Source organism: Anastrepha ludens, chromosome 4 (genome assembly GCF_028408465.1).
Source record: "Anastrepha ludens isolate Willacy chromosome 4, idAnaLude1.1, whole genome shotgun sequence".
Taxonomy (NCBI): Eukaryota; Metazoa; Arthropoda; class Insecta; order Diptera; family Tephritidae; genus Anastrepha; species Anastrepha ludens.
Genome location: NC_071500.1, coordinates 80,199,642 through 80,221,424, shown reverse-complemented (window position 1 = coordinate 80,221,424; position 21,783 = coordinate 80,199,642). Strand labels below are relative to the sequence as shown.

Here is a 21,783-nt window from a genome sequence, read left to right as displayed (position 1 = left end):
TAATCGAGATGAGACGAACGTTTATGAGTAGGTACGACACGCAACCCAGACATCAGGTGACAAAATATCAAACAACTACATAGGTTTCAGTAAAAAAAGAAAGGGATACTTAAAGTTGTTATGGTTTACAACGATATTGTAGACAACGGTTATTATTTGGACGTTCCGAGACGTTTAAATAAGCAATTCGCCAAAACAGAAAAGATTTGTGGGAAACAACTCGTGTATAATCACGTACCATAAGGCCATCATTAACCATGAATTTTTTATCGAGTACCATCCAACAGCCACCGATTTTGATCGAGTCAAAAAACCACTATGACAAAAATCCATTTTAATAGTCGAAAGGTAGTATTGGAAAAGCGTAGACGGTACAAATGGGTATACCGAAAATGGAGTTCCAGAAATATTTCGTGGATCAGCGTTGCAGCTGGTGAAGAGTACTTTGAAGGCGATAAAATCACTTTTGAAGAATAAACTTGTATCTTCAGTTTTCTGAAAATATTTCGGGAGCCTTTTGGTCAAGGTGGTATGTACATATTTACTCTATAAAAATATAGATTTGATTTAATATAAATTTTTGTGTAATATTTCAAGTGAATAAATTCAAGTAAAATATTTTATTATCATTTTATCACTTTATTAGAGGCAATAGTTTTTATCGGACAAAAGTGTTTCCGATAATTCAAGTGAAAACTGTACTTTGCTCGAAAACAAATATGCATCAACATATTATTCCATCTAACGGTATTTCTTAGCAGTAAAATCAGCAGTTGCAAAATTGTACTTGATTTATTTAGGGGGGAGCCTGGTGTATGAGGTCTAAAAATTGCATCTCTTTGCGATTTTTTTTTTTCAAGGAAAACAATTAATTTAGCACTGCAAAGTTTTTTCTATCTTTTAATGAACATTTAAAAAGTATAAAAAATTTTTGTACTGGTTAAAATAAGTTGAAAAAAATGTTTAACATAGAAATTAGTAGAGCGCTGCAACGCTGGAGTTTCCAACTGGCGTCCAAGATACAGCTCATAATTATTATCTAAAGCAAAAAATTCAATGGATTTCTAATTATCATGATTTTTTATTCTAGATGAACTAAGAAAACTGAGAGAAATTCCAAAATTTTAACTTTTTGGAGGTTTTAAAGAAAAAAATGCCTTTCTATAAAAAAAAAATTCACTTCAACTTGGTATAAAAATCTTGAAAAATTTTTGTTTATCTATTTTGTTAGTTCAAAGAGAAGAGAATTTAATACTGAAGGGAACAAGCTATGATTCATTTCAAAAGGTTCATTAGTTTTTTTCATTCATGTACGCCAATTCAAAGAAATCATAAAAGTGAAAAGTCGAGAAAAGAAGATAAAGTTTGTACTATAGCTGTCCGGTCACAGCGTAACTACCTAACGCTCGCCTACCTTTGGCTTTGTATCTACGGAAATATTGAGAATTAGGCTCTGTAACTTTGTGTGAATATTCTGAAATATATTAGGAATCGCTTAAAACGAAAAAAAAAAAATAGATTTTTTTGACCTTGTAAACCTTAAGCTGGGATCGCTTTCGTTTTTTAAGCATTCAGTGTGTTTGGTCGAAAACCTCCTAATTATAATAAAATAGGAAAGCAAAAAGATTTAACAGACTTTAAAATCGCCAAACTGCCAAAAATATTGGTCGAAATCCACACATTGTAGGAAACAAGGAACCTCCTATGGTAACAACTACAAAGGCAGAAGTGTGATGGCTTGAACATCGGAGGATGCAATCAGCAAAACTCCCATTCGAACGGCTATTCTATAAGCGATGTGGCGCATAAAAAATTAGAAAAAAACACTTGTGAATAAATTTCGTAAAGAACGCCTCCTCGATTTCGTAAGAGTCCGTCCGTTACAAATAACGATCCAGCTTAATGGACAAAAGTAGCATTTAGTCACGGAAAGAAGTTCAATCTGAATGAGCCGGATGGATAAAATAAGTATTTCCATGACTGAAGAAGTTGCCATTTCAGCCCTGAAGGTGGTGTTATAGAATGGGGAGCAATATCGTACTATGGCGCGTTCGAATTGAGAATTGTACACTACAAAATGGCGGAAAATAGCTATAAAGCCCTGTTGGATTCATCTTTTCCTGAGATTCGTGAAACTTTTGGTCTATTAATTGTACTTTTCAACGGGGTAATGCACCTGTTTTCACTGCATGCGTGGTCACAACTTGGATTGTGTCCCAAAACGTTGAAACTTTAGCATGACCACCTCATTCCCCAGATCTGAAGATCATTTAAAATCTATGAGGATGGCTTGCTCGTAAGGTTTATGAGAATGGACAATAATTTCAAGACAAAAATGCTTTAAGCATGATCTGAGATTTCATTAGGCTTCTGGAAAATTTTTACCAATGCATGCATCAACGTATTTTATGTGCAAAGTACATAATTTATACATAAGGTGGTAGAACAAACTATTAATCTTTCAATAATAATGTAAAAAAGCAAAATGTCCTATGTTTATAATATTATTATTTTTTCTTATTTGGTTAGAGCCTCTATTCAAGTGAGCCCATAAATCAAGCGCAGTATTACAACTGCTGAAGTATTACTGCTGTGAAATACCGAATAGATGAGACTATATTTTGATCCATGTTTATTTTCGAGCAAAGCACAGACTCACTTGAATTATTAGAAAACCTTGGATGACTAGATCAAATAGGGTTGCCTTAATAACCAAAAATTATTGCATTTAATCAAGTCAGCCGAACTATAGGTACTTTGAAGAAAACACCGCGTGTGTCATAAATGGTTTTTAGTAACTGTTAATTGCCAGAAAATCTTAACAATAAGTGGTAGGTTGAAATTAATTAAAGGTTGAGGTCGTACTTATTATTATAAGACACATACGCGTGTATGAACTATTATCGCGCAGCCTTCAGCAGGTGAACCGGATCAAAATATTATTGTAGTTATTGTATGATGTTCCCTTGTAGAAATTAGCTTGAAACAAAAAATATGGTAGTGTAACTTCTCTACAAATAAGCTGAAAAATTAAAATCCTTTTTCATATGTTCTCATACGAGTACATATCTATGAATTTATGCTAAAAATAATTCAGATAAAAATTATTAAATGGAGTGAACCTTGTACCTTTCGCTGTATTGAAACATACGTATTGTGGATTAACGATTAACGAAAGATTAACGAAACATTTTTTTTATTTCTGCATCTCCACCCACAAAGAGTAATATCAATTTGTTGTATTATTGTATATTTCTTATATTAAGCTGATACATCGAAAGTGTGTGTCAGATGTAGGTCACTTAAAAATTTTAATTTTTTATATTCTAAGACTATAACTGTTTATAAATGTTTGTTTAATTTTATTTTTATTTTTTATTTTATATTAAAGTTAATTTTATTTAAGATGTAAGTCACTTAAAAATTTTATTTTTTTATATTCTAAGACTATAACTGTTTATAAATGTTTGTTTAATTTTTCTTTTATTTTTTTATTTTATATTAAAGTTAATTTTATTTAATTTATATTATATATATATATATAATTTAATTTATATTAATAAGTATTTTATTTGAATTTTTCGTAATTTTATGTGACTTACCTCTGACGAAGTCAAATAGCACATTCGCGAATCGGTGCTGTCGATGGAAGCCTGTTGCACGATGCCATAGCGTGAATCTCGATCACTTAAATAATCTGAGCGAAGACTATCTTGACGTATGAATTCAGCACTAAAAAAATATAGAAAGATTTTAGATTGTTTGACAAATTATTTTTTATACGTAATAGGAACGTTTTAGCTCAAAAACCCAAAAATTCGATAAAAACGGCTTTAAAGTTCTCTATATAGGCACTCTGACGACCGCTCTAAGTAAAAGTAAAACCACATTTTCACCTGCTAGGCTACTGTTAATAGATATCGCTATGCATTTTTTGCACTGCATAAAACAGCAGATGGTCACTTTGATTATATGTAGAAAATTTATTTATTTATTTATTTAAGTCTATGAATTACAAGACTATGATACAAAAGCGGCTGAGACTAAACTACAGATATATTTAAAAACAACTATAATATAGAATTCAGGAGATTTGAAACTGCTACTCTTGAAGCGAAAAATCGGGAGCAACATCATTATGGACGGAATTTTATTCCTGTAAAGCACGAGTAATGAGAGCATTACTTATATACTTAGTTTTAAAGTTTCCCCCATAAAAGGGGTAGAAGTTCCTAAGAGGTCGCTGGGGAACATTAAGTCGAATCCTTTCCAACAAGTAGGGGTAATCAATTACTCCAGTAATAATATTATGAGTAAAAGACAGGCACAGTAGATATATACCTACGAATTTCTGAGACTTAAAAGCATGAGACGAGCAGAAAATGACGGCATGGGATCAATAAAATTCAGAGACCGAAGGGCATATTTAAGAAATATTTTTTGCTCACGTTCGATTCTATTGATTGACTGACTACAAGGTCTCCAAATAAACACAGCATATTCTGAATGAGATCTAACAAAATATGTATAGAGTAACTTAATAGTGTAGCGATCAGAGAACTTAGTGGGTGCGTCTGACGAAGACCAACATCGAAAAAGATTTTGAAGTAATATAATTTATATGGTTATTAAAAGAGAATTTGTTATCAAAGATAACGCCAAGGTCCTTAAACTCGCTAACACACTGCAGGACATATGTCGAAATACTGTAGTTAGTACACACAATTTTAGATGTTTTCGAATAAGATATTTGAAAGCACTTGGATAAGTTCAGCGAAAGTCGTGAATACTGGCACCACAAGTAAAGCCTATTCATATCGGCTTGAAGTTTAATGGCATCCTCCTGAGGCTTGATCGCTGAGAAGATCTTAAGGTCGTCAGCATAAAGCAAAAATTTAGCATATGAGAAACAACTTTTGATGTTGATGATGATAAATAACACAAATAAAAGCTGTCCCAAGATTCTTCCTTGCGGAACACCAGAGGTGGCAGCAAAAGGGGTAGATGAAATACCATCAATTGCTACAACACGTCGTCTATTGCTCAAATAAGAGTTTATCCATTGCAGAAATGCAGAATGAAAGCCAAAATAAGCTAATTTTTTAATTAAGATTTTATGCGAAACTTTGTCGAGGTCTTTCGAAAAGTCGGTGTAAATACAATCGACCTGAAAACCAGCCGCGAAAGAATCAATGCAGTATTCACTAAAAACAGCCAGATTAGATACTGTAGATCTGTTAGCAATAAACCCATGCTAATTAGGGCAAATTAAAGACTGAACCGCAAAGCTCAGCCTCGCATAGACCGCGTGCTCAAAAAGTTTGGAAATAGTTGTCAGCCTTAAAATAGGCCTATAATTTCTAACGTCATTTTTATTGCAACTCTTAAAGAAGGTCGTAATGAAATAGTGCTATGTGTATCTTATATTTTTTTGACCCATATAAGCTTCTCAAGTAAATTGGCTAACCGTTAGGTGTAAACAACTAAACTGTTAGCGGAGGCAGCGGCAGAGATAATTTTTTAGTTGACATTTGAAAATTAAAGTGAACACGTGTTTTTTAATTAGTGGGAAGTATTTTTTTAAATAAAATGGAACAAGTAAATATGGATGAAGTTGATGTGATGACGCATTTGCTTCGTAAGCTAAGTGCAGCAAATGTGAGTCCGGAAGAACGTCAGCGACTTCAGGCACAAATTGAAGAAATTATGGGACAGGAGTCCGATCCATTTGAAACAAGTGGCGACGTAGAAGATGATGAATATTTTCCAGATGAAGATGACTTCGGTGAAGCATCAGATATAGAACAGGAAATCGAGTTAGAGGCTGTTCTGGATGAAAACCATGAAGATATTGAGGATTTGTACAGAGAAGCTATCGCCCTTCAGGCTTCAACCACAATGGAATCATGCAGCACATCTATTACCCAGGGCCTTATATACAGGTCGAAAGATTGTAAGATGTGGAATTCAAATCCTCATCTATGGAATGAAAAGCATCCCAGTAATAAACAGCGTTCTTGGGTAATGACTAACGAAGACGAAATGTATGCTTTTCTTTGGTATGCTACTTATTGCTGGTGTATTCCACTCGAATTCTCAGCCAGCGAAAGAATTGTGGGCCAGTTACAATGAGCTAAATCTGCTGCCCTGGACGATGTATGGCTCATGCTGATGGCCAATTTAGACAAAGCATACACTCCGGATTGTCATGTAACCGTCGATGAAGAGTTATTTCCATATCGTGGGCGCACTCGATTCACCCAGTATATTCCGAGTAAGCCGGCAAAATATGGCATGAAAGTGGGGTGGATTTGTGACTCTGTTTCAAACTACCCTTTGAAAGGTATAATTTATACCGGAAAACCACCAGGTGGCCAGCGAGAAACGAATCAAGGTGAACGGGTCGTCATGAAATTGATGGAAAATTATATGGACAGCGGTAGGACTGTTCATGCTGACAATTTTTTTTCAACATACAACTTGACAGAAATGTTGATGGATCGTAGAGTGGCTTTCGTCGGTACCGTAAGAAAAAATAAGACCTTCATTCCGCATGAATTGCTTAACCCGAAGCGTGATGTTAAAAGCACTTTATTTTGTTATCACAATAATAATATCGCTCTGTGCTCGTATATGGCAAAGCCGAAAAAGCCAGTAATTATGTTATCCACTGCCCATTACCGTCAAAGCACCGATCCATTGAAAGGATTCAAGCCAGATCAAATTTTGAACTACAATAAATTTAAAGCGGGGGTAGATACAATGGATCAAATGTTGACTGGCTATTCGTGCAAACGCTCGACAAACCGTTGGCCACTGGCAATGTTTTATAATATGCTTGATATTGCCGGTTTGGCCTCATTCATCATCTATGACGAGCTGAATCCGGCAAAGCAGAGTGATAAGAGGCGCTCATTTATCATTGAATTGGCACGGCAGCTAGTTATCCCACATATGACGAAACGGGCGACTAACCCATTAGTATGGAGGTTTGCTCATATAAGACAAGCAATGAATCTTTTCAATATCAAGGTGAATATGAATTATATACACACCTACATATATCTCCGCGTATAAAGATATGTGTATGCATGTATTCATATTTATTAATTTAAAATAAATTATTTCGCTTCTTTTAGGTACCGGAATCTTGTCCATCGGCATCAGATGCAGCTCAGCAACAATCATATGTTCAAGTTGCTTCAACACGGTCATAGTGCTACCATTGTGCTGCTTCTTCTTCGAAAAAGCGACGTAAAACTCGTTATAACTGCAGCAAATGTAATCGTCCCATATGTCTTAATGAACATTCCATGCAACTATATAGTTGTAAACCCAATAGCTCTTTGTAATTAATACTAATCCGTTCAAATAAATAAATAAAATTATTTTTAAAACCGTATTTCTTACATTATTTGTATGGGTCTGGGCAGACCCTTATGATGCACTTACCGCATCATAAGGCACCGAACATCGGAGGGTTAAGTTGCAATGAACTACGTTGAGATGTTTTTGAGAACTAGAAGATTTAGAACCATGTTTAACCCTTCTGTACTTCAAGATTTTGGACAATTTCATATTTCAAATGTCTATTAATCGTAGTTGTAGGATTTTTGTTAATTTGTTTTCAATTTTTTTGGGAGACCCAAAAAATATAAGTTAATAAAGTTTGATCTGGTACTATTTCAAAATCTTAAAAAGCAATAAATAAAGAAAATGTGTCGGAAAGCAATTGAGATTGAAGCAAGCAATCGAAAAAAACGGCCAGAACTGATCAGCACAAAGGGCGTCGTCTTCCATCAGGACAACGCTAGGCCACACACATCTTTGATGACTCGGCATAAACTGGGAGAGCTTGGCTGGGAAGTTTTGATGCATCCACCATATAGCCCTGCATATAGCCCTGACCTTGCACCATCGGACTACCATTTGTTTCGGTCAATGCAGAACTCCCTTAATGGAGTAAAGTTGGCTTCAAGAGAAGCCTGTGAAAATTACTTGTCGCAGTTTTTCGCCGAAAAACCACAAAAGTTTTACACTGATGGAATAATGTCTCTAGAAGAAAAATGGCAAAAGGTGGTCGACCAAAATGGTACATATTTGGTTTAATAAAGTTCATTATAAATATTAAAAAAATGAGTTGAAGTTTGAAGACTTTTTCGACTACCAATATTTTATGATACAGAATTCATCAAACCGAGAAAAAAAATGTGTTAAGCCATCTCCACAAAACTACCTAAAAACACAAGAGTATATAGGCAGCTGTGAGTGATCGGATTGTTGCCTTCCCAATTTTCAATAATTAGTTATATGCCTGACATAACACAAAGACAATATTGGATACTCGTGCTCCCTGCCTGGAACATCTCATTCTACTCACCGTTGCTCGAGCGAATCAGCGCGTGCACTTTTATAACCAGAATCATTGAGACTACTATCCTGGCGCAAGGATGGCAAGGAGTCCCATGGGGAACGCTTATGACCCGAACCTGTAGTTTGTTGTGACATTAAACCCTGACCAGAGCCAGAACCAATAGTGGAGCTTCCTGAACGCCAGCCATCCGAGTGACGAAACCATTGAGCACGTGCCGATTCGCCAATGCATGAGGCGCAACGAGATGTTGAAAAGCTAATGGAATGGATAGAAAAAATATAGTTTAAAATAGTATTCGTATTAATAATTCCACTATTCAGGTTTGTTTGCATTTTGCTACGGCTCAACCCGACTCAGAATCGAAAAACTAATGTTCGTTATTCAAATTCCAACGGTTATTTTTTTTTACCTTTTGCACCGTATCGGAATGCAAAACAGGCCCGATTATAGGCATTTAATTTGAACTAAGAACTATTACCTTGTATTATGGTCTGATAGATAGCCACGATCTCGTTCTCTTTCACGCTCTCTTTCACGTATAAGCTCATTGCGATCGCTATAGTAACCGTCGCGCTCACGATCGCGTTCTTTGTCGCGTAGCGTTGACAAAGGGCGATGCGGTGGCAAAGGAAGTGTCGAAGACTTAACGCTGGCTATAATTGAAAGAGAATGAAAATATTTTTTTAATTTATTTGACAATTCACAGAGTTGAATGTTAAAGTGGCAGAGTGTACGTTTTAACTTTATTTCTTTTTTGTTGAATATTTAAAGAAATAGCAAAAATTATGTGCAGTTCATATTAACTAATGGAAGTTTATTCGTACACAAAAATTGATCATTCCAAAACGGGTAAGGTTTCTATTGGATATAGTAGCTTTGGAGTTGTTCATGTGTTTGTGTGAAGCACTAAAAAGCGGCTACTTAAGTTCTCGGTCCCAAAAAGCATTGCATTGACAATAAATTTTATAAATAAATATTATATATCTTCTTTGAGAGATAAATAAATAAATTTCTCAAGTGTTGCGCTGCAAATCTTATAATTTTTAAATCTTCTCTCAATTAGAATAAATGTATGTATAATCTTTACTATTCTTAAAGTGTTGCATACTATATTTTGTTAGTTTGTGATATATGTATGTATGTATGAGCATTACTTACGCCTACGCATTGGATATGGGCTGCGCTGTGTTGATCCAGGCAGGCTTTCGGCGAGTTCTTTACAATTTTTTACATTCAATTGTTGATTTATTGGATATTAGTTATTTTTATTGAGAGTAAAGATGATTTTATTTTTTATTCATTTAATTTTTTTTTTTTTGTTTGGGATGGTGCGTGGAAATATAATGAGATAATGAAAAATGCGATATGAGCGTCTTGCTGACTAATTATGTACATAGATGTACATACAAACATATAAACAATTAGACTTCAAAATGGAAATAATCAAGTTCAATCGTGCTTAAAAAGAATAACAATATATAAATACAATAACTAATCGAAAAATTCACAACTTTTAAAAGATATTAAATAATTAAATTTTCAAGCAAATTAAATGGAAAAAATAAAAAAAATACAGATTCCATTTATTCAAGCGGGGAATTCGAATCACTAAACTGTGGCTAAATTGCTGATAAGTCGCTTAATAATAAATACGCAAAATTGGTGGAAAATATAACAGAAAAGTTAAATTAATAAAATATAATTTACAACTTTTCAGTATTAAGGGAAAATTTATTTGACTGCCCTCCGTTAGACCTCTTTATAAAAAAAATTGCAACCTTTGCTTTAATGTTATTAAAACATCCCGAGAATAATACTCGAAAGGAATATTGATAAAAAGAGTGTTTAACAATTATTTTTTGTCTTAAGTTGTGAAACAAGACAACGTTGTTAATCCGTTTTTCACGAAACCAAGTTTTCAAACTAGTGAGCTTCATAACTCGTGCCATTTTTATGAAAACGACTATAGCTGAATACATAAAATTTTTCAAACCACTAGTATTGCGCACAAATGTACCACTTTATAAAAACTCAATCAATTTTTTTTAACTCAGAACGGTTCACCGATGACTAAGGAAAAAAGATTTTGCCTGTGTTCTATATGTACTGCTGTGGGCAAAAAGTAAGGTGAATTTATTTGTCAAAATAAAAAAAATTTCGCTCTAGTTATTTTTTTCATGAGTTGGCAGCACTGTTAATAACATCTGGACCAACTTTCATGTGTATGTCATTATCAGTAACATATTTACGCTTGTTTTGACCAAACGACCAAGAGTGCATTTTTCGATTTTAACAATGTCTGATTTAATTGAGCAGAGAAGTGCCATCAAATTTTGTTTGCGGAATGAAATTTCGGCTGCGGAAACGGTAGCATGTTGCAGAAGGCATTTGGTGATTCGACCATGTCGCAGAAAAATGTCTATAAGTGGTCATAGACTTCAAAGAGGGTCGAGAACGTGTTGATGACTTGGAGCGCTCCGGACGACCATCGACCAACACGACAATAAAGTGAAGGAGTTAGTGCTCAAAAATCGTCGGTTGACTGTTAAAGACCTTACTAATATGATTGGAATATCAGAAGGATCTATGAAAACCATTTTGAAAGACCATTTGAGCCTACGAAAAGTCAAATCTCGTTTGGTACCGAAAACTCTCAATTTCTTGGAAAACAGTCGTCGCGCTTATGTGTGTGAAACAATGCTTGCAGACTATCAGGACAAGCTCAAATGCATCATTACGGGAGATGAGACTTGGATTTATGCTTACGACCCTGAAACAACCGACCAATCAAGCCAATATCGTGCTAAAGGCGAGGCCAGACCGAAAAGAGCACGCCAAAGTCGTTCAAAAATAAAGGTCATGATGACAGTTTTTTTCGATTTTCGTGGTGTGGTGCACTATGAATTCCTTCCACCTGGCCAAACTGTTAATAAGGAGTATTATTTGAGCGTTATGCGACGTTTACGTGAAGCAATTCGTCTAAAAAAACCAGAATTATGGGCCAACAACTCTTGGTTTTTGCATCACGATAATTCACCGTCTCACACTGCACTCGTTCTTCGTGACCATTTCGCCAAAAATTCCACGCATATCGTTCCGCAACCACCGTATTCGCCTGATTTGGCTCCGTGTGTCTTCTGGCTATTCCCAAAACTCAAGAGACCTCTCCGGGGAACGCGTTTCGAGTCGATTGAGGAGATAAAAGCTGAATCGAAGAAGGTGCTCATGGCTATACCGGAAATGGACTATTTGGCATGTTTCGGGGATTGGAAAAATCGTTCGCATAAGTGTATTTCATCGAGAGGGGATTATTTTGAAGGGGATGAAATTGATTTACAAGAATAAATAAAGATTTTTCATTTTACAACCAAATTCACCTTACTTTTTGGCCCAAGGAGTACTTGTCATAAATTTTACAATGCATGCAGCGAGAAAAAAGTTCCGCTATTATTGCTTTTGTTCGTGGGCATTGTCTACTCATAAATCGTATTTAGTTTCGGGGCAAATTTCCCTTGTTAACAATGGAATGGGAAGCTAGGAAAATCGCATTGCAGTGATTGCATTACAAAAGTGAGGAAAAAGTGCAAGTGAGATTTACGAATTGCAGAAAAAACTTAATATTTCGAGAAAGAAATCGAAAAAGAAATGGTCGCCCTCGCGTGGTTCGAACCAGTGCAGTTATAAAAGCCGTTCGAGAAAGAATTCGCAGAAATCGCCTTAGAAAGCAGAAAATCATGTCCAGGGAAATGCGTGTATAGACCAGATCCATGTCAAGCCTAATAGAGATGATGTCCATATAAAAGCGTTCCGTACCTCATCTGGTCATCTTTTGACAACGCGCTTAAAGAAAATTTGAGTCGACAGAAGTAAATAACTTCTCCGGTGGCACGCGGTCTACGACCATGAAAATACACTATTATTTTCACAGATGAGAAAATTTTCACTGTTGAAGACATTTTTGATAAGCAAAACGACAAAATCTTCAGCGTGGCCACTGTCCAGCCTCCGCAATACTTTGTTGGGGAGTGTCTTGTAAAGGCGTTACATCTCTTCATTTATGCGAAGAAGGGGTTAAGATCGAGTCAAAAGTATATCAGGAGGATGTCTTAGAAGGTGTGGTAAGGCAATTGGACAGTACTCTCTTCAATGAAGAACGTTGGATCTTCCAGCAAGATTCCGTTCCAGCCCATAAGGCAAAAACCACCCGGCCGAGGCTAAAAAACAATATTCCTGGGTTTCATAGCCACAGAAGATTGGCCATCTGGAAATCCAGATCTGAATCCATTGGACTACAGTTTGACATCATAATTGGAGAACATGACCTGTCGAAGACCTCACAGAAATTTGGAAAGCATCAAACAATCTTTGGTTCGAGCAGCGACGTCAATATCCATGGAAACCGTGCGTGCTGCAATATCTGAATAGCGCAATTGTTTGAAGGCTTATGTAAAAGCAAATAGTGACCATTTGGCATGAAGATTTATTTATTTTTTAATATTTGCATGATTAAATAAAACTAACTTTATTAAAAAAGTGTTATAATTTCATAGCTATAACGGACTTATCTTGTAACAGAACTTTTTTCAGGACAAAATACTTATGAAGCCATATGCTTATTTTTCAGTTTAATTTTTTTCATAAAAAATAAAGAATATTTCCTAAGTTTGCATCGAAAAGAAAACCTATTTCTTGAGGGATACTTTTTTTCTCGGAAATAAAAATTTTTTTTAGTTTTATTTTTATGGCATTTAAAAGGCCAACAGGATTCACCTCACCTCACCTTATCTCACCCCACCATATTTCGCTGGAACTATTTTGGGTCCCTCCTCGTAACGTATTTAGAATTAAGTAGGTAAGTGATCGCGACCAATGGTAATTTAGACATTACACTTTAATACTTCATTTTAGAAGCATATTCATTTATTTTCACATTTATTTTCTAGTGAACAGTTTTGGCCATTTAATGTACACATATTCTGTTAATTCTTCAAGGAACTGATCTTTCAACTATTTATTGCTGATCATCCACAACGCTAGGAATTGACAAACTTTTGCCCTACTTTTTTATGCAACTTTTGTCCAAGCACAGCATACTTAAGCATGTCTTATTGTCTTGTTAGTGTACTATTGCTTCAACATATGTATAAGTAGTTTTTCTAGTGTCTAAAATAGATGATATGGTTGATTCTAGTATTTTCATCTCTGATATGCTAAATGTTCAAGTTTTAATTGAATTCCTTCGATTATACCTCCCTTGCCTTGTGGGGCTACCACAATTTCGTGTCAGCTTACGTCTCTTAGCCTTAGCCTTTCGCTAAGCTTCTTTTTGAAGGTGTGTTGTCCCATGGCAAGGAAGGACTCGGATCCTGTTCATAACGAGGCTGCAGCCTCTCTAGCCAAAACATCCGCTACTTCATTCACAATTAGATCCCCTTGCCCTGAGACCCATATGAGCCAATTATGAATTCCTAGCAAATTCAAAATCTCGATGCACTCAAGGACTAACGAGGACTTAACTCAAAAGATGATAATACCTTAAGTGCCGCCTGACTGTCATTCGCAATTCGTAATTTGCTGATTTCGGACCTAAAACATACCCGATAAATCTTGACCTATCCGACCAGTTTGGTGTCACTGGTAGAAATATTAATGCCATCATCATGGGTGTGTGATCACTTTTCCTAAAAAGCTGATTTAGGGTTTTGAGACTTCTGCTAATTTATTCATATAACTCGAGTTATACAAACATCAAATAACCCGCTACTCTTAAATGGTATTGAGAGATTTTTTTTAACTTAATCGGCACCGAAGGAAATAGCAAAGTAGACGAATTTGCGGAGACCCTACTCCGTCTAACCAAACGAGGAATTTAATTCCGCGTGCTTTAACTGACAGGAAGAAGAAGGTCAGATGTTGAAATGTGTAAAGAAGTGAAAGAGTATTGATCTTTTCGTTACAGATGGAATAAAGCAGACCATTAGATAGGTTGGACCAATTAAAAATGAAGAAGCAGTGATTACCAGAAAATTATGTAGCAGGAAGAGGACTTTTCTATAATAAAAATAGCCGCAGCTGTTGCGAAGAAAGCCTCTATATTATTATTTCCAGTATTTTGCATCCACTAAGTGTAAGAAAATGCAGAATTTTACAAAAAAAAGGTGAGTCTGGTTTTATGAAGAAAACAAAATGGTTTTACAAAGTTTTAGTAACAGCAAAAAAAGTGATTTTTTATGCACAAGAAATCCTTGAAATAAGTCATCACGTGCTAATGGACTGCGGAGTAGTCTCTCTTGTGTAACACTGCAACCAATCAGCCTTTACCTTGGTTGTGTACATATTTTTTAAGTGGCGACTCTCTGTTACAACCGATATTTGAAACTAATTGCATGAAATCAATATATGCTCTATTTAAATTAGTACATTTACATTCGTTAACAAAATATTTCACTTTTTCCGTTGTCGTCCGTTAAATATATGCAACCATTTTAAAACATAGCCTCACAATGTACACGTATATATGTTGCTAAAATGTCTGTCAATTTTAATTAACCCTACTTTTATCCAATTAAACAGTTGCGACCCTCATTCATACTCAACCCTTTGCTTGCGCTTATCAAAAGCATTCCTATAGAAAAGTTTGACATTCTCATTAGTACCTAGTATGCAAGAGTATGCAACTACTTATACATACTTACGTATGCATTGGTATGAGTAAGGCAGTGAAAGTTTATCGAAAGCATTGTTTACTTGTATGAGTATTAGCTTGAGCGGGATTCTACATATATTCTACACACATAAATTGTTTGTAAGTGAGTATTTGCTTGTAGCTTGAATTGATTTTATACTACGTAAAGCTTATGTACTCGATGTATGCTTACAAATGAATCAAATGAAATTATAGAAAAAATCTATAAAACACTACTAAATATTCGTACAACTATTACAAACACGACAAATAGTAAGAAATTAAAAAAAGAATACAACAACATTTATAAGAAATAAATAATTTGTTAAGCTTGGCGTGGTAAATCTATTGTCTTACCCAAATTTTCCATGCTTTGCGAAAGCAAAGCCTCAAATGTATGCAAACTGTACGATTCGGCATCCATTCCTTTAGCCAAAGTATTTCTCAAATGCATTTCATATTCCAGTAAAAGACGTGATGTTGGGCTGCCTGGGGTTGGGGTGACATTTGGTGCTTGATGATGATGTTGATGGCGACCACCACCTGCGGTACGTTGCCCATACGATTGATCCTGATCGGAGTTGCCGTTGCTAGAGCTGGGCGTTGTAGCATAGCATTGATTGTCAAACATGACGTTGTCGGAGGGTGGTGAACCCTCAATGCAGCTACGTTCGCGTTCCAATTCCAAGTACAGATTTCGTTGTGGATATCCACGACCAATTTCATGAGATGATCTGCAATGCAAACGCAAAACCAAATTCAAACTTAAGAATATTTAATTTTTGAATAGAGAGAATTAATTTTATTTTTTAGAAATTTAAAAAGTTTATCTTGCCGGCCTAAGAGAAACACTCATTAATTCATAAAAGCTAAGTAAATATTGAAAGAAAAAAAATTACATTTCATTGGAACTGTACGTTTATTTATCTAATATGCAAAATATATCAATGGAAAAAATATGTGTATGCATATATTTAGGAGTAGGCAAGAATTGTTGCTAGTTACAAGTAATCGCTTTTATTCGTGGCTTCTGTGTCTTTAGTAACGCTCACTGAAATTTTCTGGAAAATATTTTTGTGCAGCAGGTTAGTCCTCATTTTAAAAACAATTTTGGAATGCATTTTTAAATGTTAATGTTAAATGTTAGAAAATATACATATCCAAGATTTGCTACAGATTTTTAATCTTCAGATGTACCGAAAGGCAAGAAGTGAAACTGTTTCACAATAAAAATATTAATAACTTTGTGCAAAGTCTCTGAAATGCAAAATGAAATTAGATGAAACCGCGCCTTTTCGAAAATGTTGGCGTATTAAGTTATATAAGAAGCCACGAGTTTCTTAAACCAATTGCAAAGACCACGTAGATTATTAAAAACTTTTAACGCGGGCATTGTAGCTGAATAGGTTGATGTGAGACTGCTATTCGGAAGCGCATGGGTTCGAAACCTCGGGCACGAAAAACCAAATGATAGAAAAAGTTATTTTTAATAGCGGTCGCTTTTCGGTAGACAAGGTAGACAACCTTCCGAACGAACTTCCACAATGAAAAAGCTCGACATAACCATCTGTCTCTCGGAGGCGGCATAGGAGCTCGGCCAAACAGCCAAGAAAGGGTGTAAGCGCCAATTATGTACATATATAAGCGCCACATCAATAACTAAATCTTTCATAAAAATTCAAATTTTTTTCGGATTTCACAAGCTATGAAAATCGATTTTTTTAAATAAATTTTATTAAGATCATGTATTGTGGAATTCGGAATACGAATAAGAATGGCTCCTGATTTTATTATAATAAAGAGTGTAAACATGGCGCTAAATCTCCTTCAGTAAATGCACCAGCGATTTTGGCTTAACTCAACAAACACGCGTCAGTCGTTTCTTCAATCTCGTGCTAACTGAAGCAAATTATAGGCATAAAGCGAAAATTAAAATATTTCTCCACCTGGTCTTTTTAAAGCAGAGTTCATTAGTTCGTGAGATATTTTGCTAAAAGTAAAAAATAATGGATTAAAAAGAATTTCGTGAATTTTTTTTACACTGCTTTTTGATGGAAAAAATACCGTTCAAGCGCAGCAATGGCTCAAAAAGTGTTATAGGGACTCCGCTAAATCAGAAACAATAATAAAACAATGGCTTTCTGCCGGTGTTGCACAAACTCAGTTCAAAGTGGGTGCCGCATTTGCTGTCTGTTGACCAAAAACAAGAATGTGTTGGTGATTCTGAGCAGTGTTTGGCTATGTTTAATCGTAGTAAACCGGAATTTTTGCGGCGATATGGATCCATCACTTCACGCAGAAATCAAAACGTATGTGGCAAAGAAAAAAATGTTGTTTCATCATAACAACGCACCGTGTCTCAAATCAATCAAAACAATGGCAAAACTACATGAAGTGAAGTTCGAATTGCTCACACATTCATCGTATTTGCCAGAATTGCCTCCCAGCCACTATTGACGGTTCGCAGACCTAAAAAATGCTCGACGGTAAGAAATTTTGCTCGAATGAAGAGGTTATCGCTAAAACTGAGGTCTATTATCTAATAGCTCATTTTTTGTATAAGCGCCAGCACCAACGGACCATAAAGGACCAGAATGGTTTCCAAACTGGCGTGAGTGACAGAGGTACTTTTCAGGCAGTATCATTATTTTTGATCTCATTAATGGACTAATTGACTGCCCGGTCCTTCTAGAAAGAATACAGTTTAATGTTCCTTGCAGAAATTTTCGCCGTTGCAAAATTTTGCGCATTGGCTTTAGTTGGACATTGTATATATATTGCCAATGCCCCTCTCGTTAGAACGTTGTCTGACCTTAATTATCTCACCTCCCTTTTGGATTTAGACTTCTAAGTAAAAAATCTAAATAATACCTAGTATACGAGGGGTGCCCTTTATATGTCGGGATTAGAGAACAAAAACAAATTTTAATCCCCAAAAATCACTTTATTGTTTTTCAAAATATTCTCCATGAAGATCTATACACTTTTGCATGCGTTTGAACCAATTGTCGAAACACTTTTGCCACTCTGAATGAGGTACCTCCAAAACATGCATTCTGAATGCCGCAACCGCTTCTTCAGGGGTCGAAAAACGTTGACCTCTCAGTTTGTTTTTTACGCACGGGAATAAAAAGAAGTCATTCGGTGCCAAGTCAGGACTATACGGCGGATGACCCATTAATTCGATGTTTTGGGTGCTCAAAAATGCAGTTGTTTCAGCCGATGTGTGAGAGCTCGCATTGTCCTGGTGAAGAGTGATCCGTCTTTGGCGATTGGTTTTCCTAATTTCTTGGAAGACAACTGGCAAACAAATGGTTGTGTACCACTCAGAATTTACTGTTCTGCGTTGTTCTAGTGGTACGGTTGCGACATGTCCAGTTTTTCCGAAAAAACAGGCGACCATTCGCTTGGAAGTGCTTCGTGCGCGAACAACTTTTGTTGGATTGGGCTCATTTTGAAACATCCATACAGTCGACTGCTGTTTACTTTCGGGCTCATACGCGTAAATCCATGATTCATCACCTATCACGATGTCATAGACGTGTTTCGAAGCCCCGCGATCGTATTTTTTGAGCATTTCCTTCGACCAATCGACACGAGCCTTTTTTTGAGCGTTTGACAAATTGTGTGGGATCCAACGCGAACAATTTTTTTTTTACATTCAAATGTTTATGCAATATTGAATGTATGCTGGTCCCACTAATGCCTAAGATTGTCTCAATCTCACGATAGTTCACATGACGATCTTGCAATATCAGTTCGCGCACAGCATGAATGGTTTTCGGAACAAAAACTGTTTCACTGACGATCTTCACGAAATTCGTCTTGGAGTGAACTACGACCACGATTGAATTCACCATACCATCGATAAACACTGGTCCTTGATGGAGCTTCATCGCCAAAAAATGAATTAAGTTCATCCATGCAATGCGGTTAATCCACTTCGAAAGTTGTATTGTAAAAAATAATCGCACGAAAATGTTCACGATTTAATTCCATTTTTGGACCGAGATGAATCTTTTAAGTTACTGTAGACAACACAAATAGCGCTGGTTTTTCAAAATGTTCTGAGTACGTAAAAGCCAGAAAATGTCAAACTTTGCGATACAGCTGTCAGTTGCCAGATTGCAATACCAGGGTTGCTAAATCCCGACATATATAAAAGGTACCCCTCGTATAAGTAAATATTACAGCGGTATTTTGTTTATCTACTATCAACTGTGAGAAATTCCTTTTTTGTACGAAAATTTCCCTCAAATTTAGATTTGGTATACAATTTAGTTACAAAATAATATATTCATCATAGTAGCTAATATTATCTGAGACTTCATAGTTTATTTCCGAACCGAAAAATTCTTAACAATTGCATTATTTTTCTTTGTATTTATTTTCTCTAGAACACTGTTGGTTATCTAATCCTTATGACAACTACCATTAGGCTTTGTTAAGGTATCAGAATCGTTAGAAATTTTTCAATTGACTGATGTAAACAACTATTGTTTCCACACTTAATCAATGATTCGGCTCTACGTAAGGAGTTACTTGTTACTTATTACCAGCTTCCGTTTGGTAGGGATTGGTTAATACCTATTTGATTAGCGGCTTTCACTTTGACACAATAAATACACTAAAGGTAAGCGATGCTACCACATTATGCTCCACAGAAGATATTCCGCTTCAAATCGTATGGACCATTTTCACAATGTTAATTTTGCGCTTAAATTTCCGACTATTAGCATCTCAAAAATCACGCATCGACCGCACTTGTTGCCGCATGTTTTTGCAACTCTCTTCCTTTATTTGCCAATTTACACTAAAAATGTCGGCGAAAATTTATTGGTGCGGACTGGCTTAAATAGCGAAGTACCCTATGATCAGAAAGTACCGGGAATGTTTAAATAAAACAAAACAGAGTGAAATTTCAAGCAATTTTTTTTTATCTCCTCGCGTCTGAAGCAACGCACATGTGCCAACGTTTAATCCAGTTCTCTATGCACCCCCTGGTAGGGATGGCCTTCAGCTCCTTCGTCGCATTCTCTTTAGTCTCCTCTATCGACTGAAATCTCCTTCCTCGAAGAGGTAACTTCAACTTGGGAAACAAAAACAAAATCGCACGGGACCATATCAGGTGAACACGGTGCTTGCACGATGGTGTTTGTTTACTTGGTGTTTGGTGCGATGGGTCGTTATCATCATCTAAGAATTGTTTGCCCACATGTCCAGCCGTTTGCGAGATACAGCACCTCTCAAACGTTTCAAAACGGATAAATACTATTCTTATTGACTGTCTGGCTCGATAGAAGGCACTCATCGTGCACTACGCCTTGGCAATCGAAGAAAACAGTCTTCCCGATCAGCCCGGTACTTTTTGATCATAGTGTACAACAGCTTAACCGCTAGATGGTGGTTGCTCCGCTGGTTGCTTTGCCGGTTAGACTTTGGCTTTGCTTTGGTCTTGGCACAGTCATTTTACTATGTGTCTCACTAAGTTGCAAGCACAGCTTTTTGTTGTGGTAATTTTATTTTCTCTATGCGCAGTATTTATTCAATTTCTCTTCTAATTTCATGTTATTTGTTTTTTTATTTGCTAACTTAAATATACTCACACACATATACACATGCACACAGTTACACTTACCTCGATCCCGAGAATCTCGACGATTGACTGCTCACGCGTCCCATAGTATTGTTGTTGTTCATTATGTGGTGCATGCCACCAGGTCCGCCGCCACCCATACCCATTCCCATACCCATACCGCCGCCATGCTGATGCATATGTTGTTGCCCAAGAGTATTAGCCACATTGGCATTGTAGTAATTGTAACGGCGCCGACCCATCTCCGGTGAAGTAACGGGACTCTCAGTGCTGGGCATGGGCTTTAGCATGCGTTTCAGAGTGCTCGTGTCGACGTTCATGTCCTCGGTGCTCTTAGTCTTGCGTCTGGTGTTGTTGTTGATTATGTTGTGCTGGTGCTGGTGCATGTCATGTCCGCGTGCATCACGTGTCTGAAACGATAACGGGCGATTGCATGTAATTTGCATGCTTATTTTTATATATATTTGTATATATTAGAGCATGAAAATATATATGTATTTGTTAGTATGTACAGGAACACAGCAGTGCATAATGTTATTAGTGCGGTGTTGTAACTTAAGTAAATTATTCAGATGCAGATTGACTGCATGCACAGGGGGAGGGGATGGAAAATCAGAAATCGCAGCAACAAAATTACGCAGAATCGGTGAAAGTAGAGGCGGCTATTATTAAATACCTAAATGTGCAGTTGTTTGGGTGATTTGTATACAAACACATTCAAAAATTATACTCAAATGTATAGGTGCGTGGCATAAACACGCAACATGTGTGGGCGAACGCTTTGAACTTTCAGGTATGACCACTCACTTACCTCTAATCTGTGGCATTTGTGGCATATTTCAGGTTATGCACTGGGCACCAAATGAGTTTCGCTCTACCAGTACATTTCGATTAAATCGAGTATGTAAAAATTACGTGCTTCATATCGATATGTAAATAAGTGACTGACGTTCCCTCATGTATTTGGGCACGGAATACCGGCAGAATGGATTGGAAACCTGCTGGAAACCAAAACATCGAAACAGCAGAAAAATATTTTCTGGTAACAGTAGAACGTCGGCAGGCTATAGCAAGTACCTGTCTGCTTTGATCCCATGATCAACCTGAGTCGCACAGCTTTAATTTTTG

At 36.3% G+C, this 21,783-nt stretch overlaps 1 protein-coding gene across 1 annotated transcript in view; it reads right to left on the bottom strand.

The window, feature by feature from the left end:
* The window catches only part of LOC128861884 (protein still life, isoform SIF type 1-like), a 97,708-nt gene that overhangs the window by 39,842 nt on the left and 36,083 nt on the right, over window positions 1-21,783 (bottom strand). Inside the window, exons 8-12 of the mRNA XM_054100260.1 lie at window positions 20,698-21,065; window positions 15,417-15,793; window positions 8,853-9,027; window positions 8,381-8,629; window positions 3,603-3,732 (exon numbers count right to left, since the gene is read on the bottom strand). Of these exons, the coding sequence (XP_053956235.1) occupies window positions 3,603-3,732; window positions 8,381-8,629; window positions 8,853-9,027; window positions 15,417-15,793; window positions 20,698-21,065 (1,299 nt within the window). The remainder of the gene's footprint in view (window positions 1-3,602; window positions 3,733-8,380; window positions 8,630-8,852; window positions 9,028-15,416; window positions 15,794-20,697; window positions 21,066-21,783) is intronic.